Source organism: Coregonus lavaretus, assembly GCF_964263955.1.
Source record: "Coregonus lavaretus genome assembly, chromosome: 22".
Classification (NCBI taxonomy): domain Eukaryota; kingdom Metazoa; phylum Chordata; class Actinopteri; order Salmoniformes; family Salmonidae; genus Coregonus; species Coregonus lavaretus.
This window is the reverse complement of record NC_140009.1, coordinates 3,736,561-3,750,549: the sequence shown is the minus strand read 5'-3', so window position 1 is coordinate 3,750,549 and position 13,989 is coordinate 3,736,561. Positions and strand designations below refer to the sequence as shown.

The window sequence follows — 13,989 nt, the reverse complement described above, 5'->3', positions numbered from 1 at the left end:
GTATTCCTGTGGTAAAGTCATGACTCATGACTTATGTTGCTAACTACTAACTGGTATTCCTGTGGTAAAGTCATGACTCATGACTTATGTTGCTAACTACTAACTGGTATTCCTGTGGTAAAGTAATGACTCATGACTTATGTTGCTAACTACTAACTGGTATTCCTGTGGTAAAGTAATGACTTATGTTGCTAACTACTAACTGGTATTCCTGTGGTAAAGTAATGACTTATGTTGCTAACTGGTATTCCTGTGGTAAAGTAATGACTTATGTTGCTAACTAGTAACTGGTATTCCTGTGGTAAAGTCATGACTCATGTTGCTAACTACTAACTGGTATTCCTGTGGTAAAGTGACAGACCTCACATTTGATCCCAATGCTACTGCTGAACTTTAACCCCCCCACTCTGCCCCCATGTCCAGTCTTCAGTCCTAGTAGGTGTGGCTCCTGTTCCTGTGGGTGTGGCATTGGGCGTGGCAGGGGTGCGGTCCTAGTTCTGCTGTACCAGGCGTCGGTAGTGTGGCATGATGGTGCTCTCAGGCAGGTACAGAGCCATCTCCAGGGCAACCAGGATAGTGAACTCAAATGGGATCAACTCTCGCCGACTGATACGGAAACGCTCCTCCAGTTTCTGCAGCAGAAGAGAGAGACGAGGGAGAGACGAGAGAGAGGAGAGAGAGAGACGAGAGAGAGAACATTTACATTTTAGTCATTTAGCAGACGCTCTTATCCAGGGCACATCGACAGATTTTTCACCTAGTCGGCTCGGGGATTAGAACCGGCGACCTTTCGGTTACTGGCACAACGCTCTTAACCACTAAGCTACCTGCCGCCCAGAAGAGAGAGAAGAGAGAGGAGCGAGAAGGGAGAGAGGAGGGAGAGGAGGAAGAAGAGAGGAGCGAGAAGGGAGAGAGGAGGGAGAAGGGAGAGAGGAGGGAGAGAGGAGAGAGAGAGAGAGAGAAGGAAAAAAGTGGATGAGGTTAAGGGCTATTAAAAAAGAGCTAGGTCACATCCAACATGGTACCCTATTCCCTAGTACACAGTGCACTACTTTTGGCCAGAGCCACATAGGTCAGAGGGCCATGGGGGTCAGAGGGCCATGGGGGTCAGAGGGCCATGGGGGTCAGCGAGGCCATGGGGGTCAGAGAGGCCATGGGGGTCAGCGAGGCCATGGGGGTCAGAGAGGCCATGGGGGTCAGAGGGCCATGGGGGTCAGAGGGCCATGGGGGTCAGAGGGCCATGGGGGTCAGAGGGCCATGGGGGTCAGAGGGCCATGGGGGTCAGAGGGCCATGGGGGTCAGTGAGGCCATGGGGGTCAGTGAGGCCATGGGGGTCAGTGAGGCCATGGGGGTCAGTGAGGCCATGGGGGTCAGAGGGCCATGGGGGTCAGAGGGCCATGGAGGTCAGAGGGCCTTGGGGGTCAGAAGGCCATGGGGGTCAGAGGGCCATGGGGGTCAGAGGGCCATGGGGGTCAGCGAGGCCATGGGGGTCAGCGAGGCCATGGGGGTCAGCGAGGCCATGGGGGTCAGAGGGCCATGGGGGTCAGAGGGCCTTGGGGGTCAGAAGGCCATGGGGGTCAGAGGGCCATGGGGGTCAGAGGGCCATGGGGGTCAGAGGGCCATGGGGGTCAGCGAGGCCATGGGGGTCAGAAGGCCATGGGGGTCAGAGGGCCATGGGGGTCAGAGGGCCATGGGGGTCAGAGGGCCATGGGGGTCAGAGGGCAACAGCCTCAGGTAACAAAGGAAACCCTATACAAAGGAGCAACATGACTATTCTCAAATGGAAAATGTTTCCCAGAATAGGCCTATTCTTGGGATTAAAAAGCACCCTGAATGGAGATTCTTAGTTTAGTCAAGGAGTAGGGTTAATGTTGGTCCAAGAACCAGCCATCATAAACAAAACAAAGATTCCACAATAAAAACACCATATACACATAAAGGGGATAGTAATACTATACATACATCTATGAGCTGCATGACGTCCTGCTTCTTGAGGTCGCTGCTGATCTTAGCGGCGAGGAGCACGCAGGCGGCGGACACCAACTTCCTGTTGTGTTTGTTGAGTCGCCCCTGGAGGACCAGCTTCTCAAAGTACACAAACGCCATCGCCACGGTGACCGGCTGCAGTCCGCAGTCATCGCCCACCGTACGCATCTCCCTTTTCAGACTGGATGGAGAGTGAGAGAGATTGATTTAATATGATTCTATGGGACTCTATTTTAACAAACCTAACGCAATGGTAAATCTAAGCGCAGGCGGTAAGTGTGTCAGAAATAGTTTTTCTATTTTCACATTTCACAATTATCCGCGCACCTTCTGGCATTGCCGCGAAAGGGGCGGGCTTTGATGAATAAACAAGTTGTGGGTGTGTCAAGGCTTGGCCCCTCACTGGCCAATCAGAACGTGCTCCATGGAGAAATATGTGGTTGCTTCAAGTTGTGTATTTAGGGTGCGTTCGTAAATTCAGAGCATTGTCATATTGTCCTTTCGTAAATTCAGAGCGTTGATCCGAGCGTTTTGACCTCACAGCGGCAGTCAAGCACCCAAGCTAACTGGCTAACGTTGTCTAGCTTGCTAGCTACATCCAGACAAAAATGAGGAAAACAACCTCACTCTGACCATTTTACTCGCCCTAGCAGAGCTGGTTAGGTTGTTTTCATGTTATCCAGAGCGTTGGTGACTCACTGTGCTGCTGGCAACAATTTAATTACGCTTTTTTTGGCCGACGTTTACTGACACCGGCCATATTCAACAGGTGTTGAGGGTTCATAAATTCGTCAGTTATTCTGCGCTCTCGCACACTCAGATGAGAGTGCTCTGAACTCGGAGTAGATAGCCAGAGCGAATTTACGAACACACCCTTAGTTGATGTATTTGTCTTTTATGTGTTGCCTTGGAAACAACTCCAATTCCAAAGTTAGTCTGTTATAGTTTGTTAAATGGCTTACAGAAACGGAATAAAATGTTGAACCTATCTTTGCTAAATTGGTTAACTTGAATCCATTTGCAGTTGACATTGTTCTAAGTAATTGCACGGCTTCAATAGTATTCACACTGATATAGGGGCTAGGCCTACTGTAAATTGCATGTGTAACAGTTGTTAAAGTAGTTTGTGAATTTCACCAGGTCGATATATTAATATAGCATGGTGATTTGTTATTATGAATGTCTGCATCCTGGGAATAGGGGAGTGTGTACTTAACGTTTTGCCCTGCGTGCTCCTGCTCAAATCATGTTGATGCACTATGAGAGGTAGGCGCGCTTTTTCTGTCGTCTTCAGAAAAGTTAGATTCCTGTCACGCCCTGGCTCTGGGGACTATGTTATGTTGAGCCAGGGTGTGTAAGTCTATGTTTAATTTTCTATGTTGGTCTGAGTGACTCCCAATCAGAGGCAACGAGTGTCAGCTGGGTGTCTCTGATTGGGAGCCATATTTAACTGTTTGTCTTGCACTTTGTGTTTTGTGGTTTCTTGTTCCTTTTGGTTTGTTTATCGAAGGACTTCACGTTTCGTTCTTTGTTTTGATCGTGTGATCTAGTCAATAAATATAAATATGTTCACCCGCAACGCTGCGCCTTGGTCCTCATCTCTAACCAACGATCGTGACAGAAGAAACCACCTTAACCAGACCAAGCAGCGTGTTCAGGAGCCATCGCTGGCAGATCTCCGTGGCAACCTCGACTGGATCAAGCAGCGTGACGAGGAGAGAGGATGGACGTGGGAGGAGATGATTGCGAGTCTGGCAAGAGGGAGGAGAGACCCCCAGGAAATTTTTAGGGGGGGGCTCACGACGTCGGGGCAGCAGGTGTACGGGTTAGAGCGGTGCAAAGCGTTGGCAGAGAAGGCCGCCAGGTTAGGGGGGCCACTGGGCACAGAGGAGAGGGAAAGTGTGGAGGCACGGCGAGAGGTACTGGGGTGTGTTACCAGTCCGGTCCGGCCCGTTCCTGATCCCTGCGTGGGGCCAGTGGTGTGTGTCCCCAGTACGGTCCGGCCTGTTCCTGCCATTCCCACCAAGTCAGTGGTGCGCGTCGTCAGCCCAGCCCGGCCTGTTCCTGCCATTCCCACCAAGTCAGTGGTGCGCGTCGTCAGCCCGGCCCGGCCTGTTCCTGCCATTCCCACCAAGTCAGTGGTGCGCGTCGTCAGCCCAGCCCGGCCTGTTCCTGCCATTCCCACCAAGTCAGTGGTGTGCGTCGACAGCCCAGCCCGGCCTGTCCCTGCTCCACGCACCAAGCCTACGGTGTGCGTCGCCAGCCCAGCCCGGTCTATTCCTGCTCCCCGCACCAAACCTACGGTGTGCGTTGACAGCCCAGCCCGGCCCGTTCCTGCTCTCCGCACCAAGTCTGTGGTGCGCGTCGCCAGCCCAGTCCGGCCCATCCAAGCTTCCCGCACCAAGCCAGTGGTGTGCGTCGTCAGTCCGGCATGGCCCGTGCCTGCTCTCCGCACCAAGTCTATGGTGCGTTTCGTCAGCCCTGTCCGGCCCGTTCCTGCTCTCCGCACCAAGTCTGTGGTGCGCGTCGCCAGCCCGGTCCGGCCCGTCCAAGCTCCCCGCACCGGGTCAGTGGTGCGCGTCGTCAGCCCGGTCCGGCTCATTCCTGCTCCCCGCACCAAGTCAGGGGTGCGCTTCGTCAGCCCGGTCCGGCCTGTTCCTCCTCCACGCAGCAAGCCAGGGGTGTGCGTCGTCAGTCCAGCACAACCCGTGCCTGGGTCATGTCCGGAGCCGGATCCGCCGCCGAGGCGGAGTGCCCACCCGGTCCCTCCCCTGTTGTGGTTGTTTGGCGCGGCCGGAGTCCGCGCCTTTGGGGGGGGGTACTGTCACGCCCTGGCTCTGGGGACTATGTTATGTTGAGCCAGGGTGTGTAAGTCTATGTTTAATTTTCTATGTTGGTCTGAGTGACTCCCAATCAGAGGCAACGAGTGTCAGCTGGGTGTCTCTGATTGGGAGCCTTATTTAACTGTTTGTCTTGCACTTTGTGTTTTGTGGTTTCTTGTTCCTTTTGGTTTGTTTATCGAAGGACTTCACGTTTCGTTCTTTGTTTTGATCGTGTGATCTAGTCAATAAATATAAATATGTTCACCCGCAACGCTGCGCCTTGGTCCTCATCTCTAACCAACGATCGTGACAGAAGAAACCACCTTAACCAGACCAAGCAGCGTGTTCAGGAGCCATCGCTGGCAGATCTCCGTGGCAACCTCGACTGGATCAAGCAGCGTGACGAGGAGAGAGGATGGACGTGGGAGGAGATGATTGCGAGTCTGGCAAGAGGGAGGAGAGACCCCCAGGAAATTTTTAGGGGGGGGCTCACGACGTCGGGGCAGCAGGTGTACGGGTTAGAGCGGTGCAAAGCGTTGGCAGAGAAGGCCGCCAGGTTAGGGGGGCCACTGGGCACAGAGGAGAGGGAAAGTGTGGAGGCACGGCGAGAGGTACTGGGGTGTGTTACCAGTCCGGTCCGGCCCGTTCCTGATCCCTGCGTGGGGCCAGTGGTGTGTGTCCCCAGTACGGTCCGGCCTGTTCCTGCCATTCCCACCAAGTCAGTGGTGCGCGTCGTCAGCCCAGCCCGGCCTGTTCCTGCCATTCCCACCAAGTCAGTGGTGCGCGTCGTCAGCCCGGCCCGGCCTGTTCCTGCCATTCCCACCAAGTCAGTGGTGCGCGTCGTCAGCCCAGCCCGGCCTGTTCCTGCCATTCCCACCAAGTCAGTGGTGTGCGTCGACAGCCCAGCCCGGCCTGTCCCTGCTCCACGCACAAAGCCTACGGTGTGCGTCGCCAGCCCGGCCCGGTCTATTCCTGCTCCCCGCACCAAACCTACGGTGTGCGTCGACAGCCCAGCCCGGCCCGTTCCTGCTCTCCGCACCAAGTCTGTGGTGCGCGTCGCCAGCCCAGTCCGGCCCATCCAAGCTTCCCGCACCAAGCCAGTGGTGTGCGTCGTCAGTCCGGCATGGCCCGTGCCTGCTCTCCGCACCAAGTCTATGGTGCGTTTCGTCAGCCCTGTCCGGCCCGTTCCTGCTCTCCGCACCAAGTCTGTGGTGCGCGTCGCCAGCCCGGTCCGGCCCGTCCAAGCTCCCCGCACCGGGTCAGTGGTGCGCGTCGTCAGCCCGGTCCGGCTCATTCCTGCTCCCCGCACCAAGTCAGGGGTGCGCTTCGTCAGCCCGGTCCGGCCTGTTCCTCCTCCACGCAGCAAGCCAGGGGTGTGCGTCGTCAGTCCAGCACAACCCGTGCCTGGGTCATGTCCGGAGCCGGATCCGCCGCCGAGGCGGAGTGCCCACCCGGTCCCTCCCCTGTTGTGGTTGTTTGGCGCGGCCGGAGTCCGCGCCTTTGGGGGGGGGTACTGTCACGCCCTGGCTCTGGGGACTATGTTATGTTGAGCCAGGGTGTGTAAGTCTATGTTTAATTTTCTATGTTGGTCTGAGTGACTCCCAATCAGAGGCAACGAGTGTCAGCTGGGTGTCTCTGATTGGGAGCCTTATTTAACTGTTTGTCTTGCACTTTGTGTTTTGTGGTTTCTTGTTCCTTTTGGTTTGTTTATCGAAGGACTTCACGTTTCGTTCTTTGTTTTGATCGTGTGATCTAGTCAATAAATATAAATATGTTCACCCGCAACGCTGCGCCTTGGTCCTCATCTCTAACCAACGATCGTGACAGAAGAAACCACCTTAACCAGACCAAGCAGCGTGTTCAGGAGCCATCGCTGGCAGATCTCCGTGGCAACCTCGACTGGATCAAGCAGCGTGACGAGGAGAGAGGATGGACGTGGGAGGAGATGATTGCGAGTCTGGCAAGAGGGAGGAGAGACCCCCAGGAAATTTTTAGGGGGGGGCTCACGACGTCGGGGCAGCAGGTGTACGGGTTAGAGCGGTGCAAAGCGTTGGCAGAGAAGGCCGCCAGGTTAGGGGGGCCACTGGGCACAGAGGAGAGGGAAAGTGTGGAGGCACGGCGAGAGGTACTGGGGTGTGTTACCAGTCCGGTCCGGCCCGTTCCTGATCCCTGCGTGGGGCCAGTGGTGTGTGTCCCCAGTACGGTCCGGCCTGTTCCTGCCATTCCCACCAAGTCAGTGGTGCGCGTCGTCAGCCCAGCCCGGCCTGTTCCTGCCATTCCCACCAAGTCAGTGGTGCGCGTCGTCAGCCCGGCCCGGCCTGTTCCTGCCATTCCCACCAAGTCAGTGGTGCGCGTCGTCAGCCCAGCCCGGCCTGTTCCTGCCATTCCCACCAAGTCAGTGGTGTGCGTCGACAGCCCAGCCCGGCCTGTCCCTGCTCCACGCACAAAGCCTACGGTGTGCGTCGCCAGCCCGGCCCGGTCTATTCCTGCTCCCCGCACCAAACCTACGGTGTGCGTCGACAGCCCAGCCCGGCCCGTTCCTGCTCTCCGCACCAAGTCTGTGGTGCGCGTCGCCAGCCCAGTCCGGCCCATCCAAGCTTCCCGCACCAAGCCAGTGGTGTGCGTCGTCAGTCCGGCATGGCCCGTGCCTGCTCTCCGCACCAAGTCTATGGTGCGTTTCGTCAGCCCTGTCCGGCCCGTTCCTGCTCTCCGCACCAAGTCTGTAGTGCGCGTCGCCAGCCCGGTCCGGCCCGTCCAAGCTCCCCGCACCGGGTCAGTGGTGCGCGTCGTCAGCCCGGTCCGGCTCATTCCTGCTCCCCGCACCAAGTCAGGGGTGCGCTTCGTCAGCCCGGTCCGGCCTGTTCCTCCTCCACGCAGCAAGCCAGGGGTGTGCGTCGTCAGTCCAGCACAACCCGTGCCTGGGTCATGTCCGGAGCCGGATCCGCCGCCGAGGCGGAGTGCCCACCCGGTCCCTCCCCTGTTGTGGTTGTTTGGCGCGGCCGGAGTCCGCGCCTTTGGGGGGGGGTACTGTCACGCCCTGGCTCTGGGGACTATGTTATGTTGAGCCAGGGTGTGTAAGTCTATGTTTAATTTTCTATGTTGGTCTGAGTGACTCCCAATCAGAGGCAACGAGTGTCAGCTGGGTGTCTCTGATTGGGAGCCATATTTAACTGTTTGTCTTGCACTTTGTGTTTTGTGGTTTCTTGTTCCTTTTGGTTTGTTTATCGAAGGACTTCACGTTTCGTTCTTTGTTTTGATCGTGTGATCTAGTCAATAAATATAAATATGTTCACCCGCAACGCTGCGCCTTGGTCCTCATCTCTAACCAACGATCGTGACAATTCCTTTAAGCACAAAGTCATGACACACGGTGTTTTGTTCATGAATAATGTTGTATATTTAGAGTTTACTCATAAGTGGATGGTATTGTTAAGATGCAATTGTAATTGTACTTTTTAGGATGTGTTGGGTTCTATTTTTCTCATAATGTGGGGAACGTTAGGGGCTAGGATGAGATAAGACTTGTATTTCTCACAGATACGAACACTCTCTCTTTGTTGTCTGTGAAACCGACCTTGAACATGGGTACATGGAGTACAGTGGAATGGTGTCTTTTGGGTGCTGACTCCGCAGGTTATTATGATAGCAACTTATGCCTGGCAACAGTGTGCAATAAATGGAGAAGAGGAGTTGGGACCAACCCCTGCACCAACGGATTGGCTGAACCACACTCAGTCCTTTACTCTGATTGGCCAACAGAAGAGGTGGGAACTATCTGTCAGAGTATTTGAGAAAAGAACCTGTAAACAATTTTTTTAGTTCTCTGAGTGCCCTGCGTGGTATTTCAGTGGACCCGTATATACGAACCTTCATACTTATCATACATACATTTTGCATATAATAAATTTAGCTTGGATTGAATATCTCTTGATTATGTTTTCTCTTATTCCAATACCAGATTTGAATTACGCAATTTCTAACAGATGATATTAACATTGTGAATTCAACATGTGGTTACTAGCTAGCTAAGGTATTGGATGTGTGAACGATGGCTAGGCTCCTCCACTGATCCCAGTCCTTTGTATTGTGTTGTAGAAAGAGGCGACAATGGGCAGAACGTGTTTGTGCTCTACAGATGTTTTGTATTTTCTTTTGGATGCAGGTATGTGGTTTTATCTATGTAAAATGTATGTTGTGTGTTGATACATTATAAGGAGAGGCTGTACTCATTTTTGGTATTCTAAAAATAATTTTTATGCACTATGAGAGAAAGAGGCAACAGTGGGCAGAACATATTTGTGCTCTTCAAATGTTTTGTCTTTTCTTATGGATGCAGAGAGAATTCTGATTCATTAAAACAGCCTGATCTCCGAGGTCCACGTCTATAGTCCCAATCAATCACACACAACGCAGAGATACAGCGGGGCAGTACAGCGCCGGTTACATCGGTGCCTTCTAGAACCGGATTCATCGTCGATCGACGTCAGCTCAATCACCGCGGCGCTGCTGCTCTAGAGACTCTGTTTACATCATTGAGGTACTCCTGCCGCCTTGTGGCAAAAAGCGGATCGGCAGTCTATAGTCTCTCCTGTTTAATTTTTTTTTTTTTTCTGAAAACGATTTATTGAGAGTGCTGTTTATGGTTAACTAATATAGAAGTGTGCTCATCAACAGACATTTTAACATAACATTAGTGGTTTAGTGACATGGCAGTACAGCACCGGTTACACATGGACATGCCAAACATTGTTAATAAGCAAGATTCAATTAATTATTGATAAAGCCTAAAAAGAGGCAATCATTCTAATCAAATTCTAAATGAAACAACAACTTGTTTTAAATAGGCTATGTCACACTTACAGGCCCCATCATTTCTCCCCGTGGGCATATAATATTAAAACAAGGCAGACTATGGAGGGTTTTACGGCACATCCAAACTTTTCACAGTATCTGGACAAAGATCCAATATAAAGAGAAAGGGAGCATGTCCTCTCACCGTTATACTGCTCCCAAACAGGCCTGTGTTTTATGAACATAATCGGAACCATTTTACAGATCAGATTGCATTCACACCTCTCCAGAAGATTTGTGAAAGCGCGCCACGGACATTGTCACCGTTAAACCAGGAAGGTGAATCATTGTAATAAGTTTGGTTGTAATAAAATTAAACGATAAACAAACAATCCGTTTTTTTTTTTTAAACAACAACAACAATAAATACATATAAAATGTAATGATGTTATAAAACCTCCAGGATAAAAAAGACTCATTGTTGTTGAACCAGCCTTCATTATAGTAGACCTGAGGGAGGGCTTGGGTTGCTGTTGAACCAGCCTTCATTATAGTAGACCTGAGGGAGGGCTTGGGTTGTTGTTGAACCAGCCTTCATTATAGTAGACCTGAGGGAGGGCTTGTTGTTGAACCAGCCTTCATTATAGTAGACCTGAGGGAGGGCTTGGGTTGTTGTTGAACCAGCCTTCATTATAGTAGACCTGAGGGAGGGCTTGGGTTGTTGTTGAACCAGCCTTCATTATAGTAGACCTGAGGGAGGGCTTGTTGTTGAACCAGCCTTCATTATAGTAGACCTGAGGGAGGGCTTGGGTTGTTGTTGAACCAGCCTTCATTATAGTAGACCTGAGGGAGGGCTTGTTGTTGAACCATCCTTCATTATAGTAGACCTGAGGGAGGGCTTGGGTTGCTGTTGAACCAGCCTTCATTATAGTAGACCTGAGGGAGGGCTTGTTGTTGAACCAGCCTTCATTATAGTAGACCTGAGGGAGGGCTTGTTGTTGAACCAGCCTTCATTATAGTAGACCTGAGGGAGGGCTTGTTGTTGAACCAGCCTTCATTATAGTAGACCTGAGGGAGGGCTTGTTGTTGAACCAGCCTTCATTATAGTAGACCTGAGGGAGGGCTTGTTGTTGAACCAGCCTTCATTATAGTAGACCTGAGGGAGGGCTTGGGTTGTTGTTGAACCAGCCTTCATTATAGTAGACCTGAGGGAGGGCTTGGGATGTTGTTGAACCAGCCTTCATTATAGTAGACCTGAGGGAGGGCTTGTTGTTGAACCAGCCTTCATTATAGTAGACCTGAGGGAGGGCTTGGGTTGTTGTTGAACCAGCCTTCATTATAGTAGACCTGAGGGAGGGCTTGTTGTTGAACCAGCCTTCATTATAGTAGACCTGAGGGAGGGCTTGTTGTTGAACCAGCCTTCATTATAGTAGACCTGAGGGAGGGCTTGTTGTTGAACCAGCCTTCATTATAGTAGACCTGAGGGAGGGCTTGTTGTTGAACCAGCCTTCATTATAGTAGACCTGAGGGAGGGCTTGTTGTTGAACCAGCCTTCATTATAGTAGACCTGAGGGAGGGCTTGTTGTTGAACCAGCCTTCATTATAGTAGACCTGAGGGAGGGCTTGTTGTTGAACCAGCCTTCATTATAGTAGACCTGAGGGAGGGCTTGTTGTTGAACCAGCCTTCATTATAGTAGACCTGAGGGAGGGCTTGGGTTGTTGTTGAACCAGCCTTCATTATAGTAGACCTGAGGGAGGGCTTGTTGTTGAACCAGCCTTCATTATAGTAGACCTGAGGGAGGGCTTGGGTTGTTGTTGAACCAGCCTTCATTATAGTAGACCTGAGGGAGGGCTTGGGATGTTGTTGAACCAGCCTTCATTATAGTAGACCTGAGGGAGGGCTTGTTGTTGAACCAGCCTTCATTATAGTAGACCTGAGGGAGGGCTTGGGTTGTTGTTGAACCAGCCTTCATTATAGTAGACCTGAGGGAGGGCTTGTTGTTGAACCAGCCTTCATTATAGTAGACCTGAGGGAGGGCTTGTTGTTGAACCAGCCTTCATTATAGTAGACCTGAGGGAGGGCTTGTTGTTGAACCAGCCTTCATTATAGTAGACCTGAGGGAGGGCTTGTTGTTGAACCAGCCTTCATTATAGTAGACCTGAGGGAGGGCTTGTTGTTGAACCAGCCTTCATTATAGTAGACCTGAGGGAGGGCTTGTTGTTGAACCAGCCTTCATTATAGTAGACCTGAGGGAGGGCTTGTTGTTGAACCAGCCTTCATTATAGTAGGCCTGAGGGAGGGCTTGTTGTTGAACCAGCCTTCATTATAGTAGACCTGAGGGAGGGCTTGGGTTGTTGTTGAACCAGCCTTCATTATAGTAGACCTGAGGGAGGGCTTGTTGTTGAACCAGCCTTCATTATAGTAGACCTGAGGGAGGGCTTGGGTTGTTGTTGAACCAGCCTTCATTATAGTAGACCTGAGGGAGGGCTTGTTGTTGAACCAGCCTTCATTATAGTAGACCTGAGGGAGGGCTTGGGTTGTTGTTGAACCAGCCTTCATTATAGTAGACCTGAGGGAGGGCTTGTTGTTGAACCAGCCTTCATTGTAGTAGACCTGAGGGAGGGCTTGTTGTTGAACCAGCCTTCATTATAGTAGGCCTGAGGGAGGGCTTGTTGTTGAACCAGCCTTCATTATAGTAGACCTGAGGGAGGGCTTGTTGTTGAACCAGCCTTCATTATAGTAGACCTGAGGGAGGGCTTGTTGTTGAACCAGCCTTCATTATAGTAGACCTGAGGGAGGGCTTGTTGTTGAACCAGCCTTCATTATAGTAGACCTGAGGGAGGGCTTGTTGTTGAACCAGCCTTCATTATAGTAGACCTGAGGGAGGGCTTGTTGTTGAACCAGCCTTCATTATAGTAGACCTGAGGGAGGGCTTGTTGTTGAACCAGCCTTCATTATAGTAGACCTGAGGGAGGGCTTGTTGTTGAACCAGCCTTCATTATAGTAGACCTGAGGGAGGGGTTGTTGTTGAACCAGCCTTCATTATAGTAGACCTGAGGGAGGGCTTGTTGTTGTTGAACCAGCCTTCATTATAGTAGACCTGAGGGAGGGCTTGTTGTTGAACCAGCCTTCATTATAGTAGACCTGAGGGAGGGCTTGTTGTTGAACCAGCCTTCATTATAGTAGACCTGAGGGAGGGCTTGTTGTTGAACCAGCCTTCATTATAGTAGACCTGAGGGAGGGCTTGTTGTTGAACCAGCCTTCATTATAGTAGACCTGAGGGAGGGCTTGTTGTTGAACCAGCCTTCATTATAGTAGACCTGAGGGAGGGCTTGGGTTGTTGTTGAACCAGCCTTCATTATAGTAGACCTGAGGGAGGGCTTGGGTTGTTGTTGAACCAGCCTTCATTATAGTAGACCTGAGGGAGGGCTTGGGTTGCTGTTGAACCAGCCTTCATTATAGTAGACCTGAGGGAGGGCTTGTTGTTGAACCAGCCTTCATTATAGTAGACCTGAGGGAGGGCTTGGGTTGTTGTTGAACCAGCCTTCATTATAGTAGACCTGAGGGAGGGCTTGTTGTTGAACCAGCCTTCATTATAGTAGACCTGAGGGAGGGCTTGGGTTGTTGTTGAACCAGCCTTCATTATAGTAGACCTGAGGGAGGGCTTGGGTTGTTGTTGAACCAGCCTTCATTATAGTAGACCTGAGGGAGGGCTTGTTGTTGAACCAGCCTTCATTATAGTAGACCTGAGGGAGGGCTTGTTGTTGAACCAGCCTTCATTATAGTAGACCTGAGGGAGGGCTTGTTGTTGAACCAGCCTTCATTATAGTAGACCTGAGGGAGGGCTTGTTGTTGAACCAGCCTTCATTATAATAGACCTGAGGGAGGGCTTGGGTTGTTGTTGAACCAGCCTTCATTATAGTAGACCTGAGGGAGGGCTTGTTGTTGAACCATCCTTCATTATAGTAGACCTGAGGGAGGGCTTGGGTTGTTGTTGAACCAGCCTTCATTATAGTAGACCTGAGGGAGGGCTTGTTGTTGAACCATCCTTCATTATAGTAGACCTGAGGGAGGGCTTGGGTTGTTGTTGAACCAGCCTTCATTATAGTAGACCTGAGGGAGGGCTTGTTGTTGAACCAGCCTTCATTATAGTAGACCTGAGGGAGGGCTTGTTGTTGAACCAGCCTTCATTATAGTAGACCTGAGGGAGGGCTTGGGTTGTTGTTGAACCAGCCTTCATTATAGTAGACCTGAGGGAGGGCTTGTTGTTGAACCATCCTTCATTATAGTAGGCCTGAGGGAGGGCTTGTTGTTGAACCAGCCTTCATTATAGTAGACCTGAGGGAGGGCTTGGGTTGTTGTTGAACCAGCCTTCATTATAGTAGACCT

The 13,989-nt window shown here is 51.6% G+C and overlaps 1 protein-coding gene across 1 annotated transcript in view; it reads right to left on the bottom strand.

The window, feature by feature from the left end:
- Positions 1–471: 471 nt before the first annotated feature.
- The window catches only part of LOC311149468 (CDK5 and ABL1 enzyme substrate 2-like), a gene marked incomplete at its 5' end in the record, with an annotated part of 82,250 nt that continues 68,732 nt past the window's right edge, over positions 472–13,989 (bottom strand). Inside the window, 2 exons of the mRNA XM_084186663.1 lie at positions 472–632; positions 1,963–2,167. Coding sequence (XP_084042789.1) covers positions 492–632; positions 1,963–2,167 — 346 coding nt within the window. The 3' untranslated portion in view covers positions 472–491. The remainder of the gene's footprint in view (positions 633–1,962; positions 2,168–13,989) is intronic.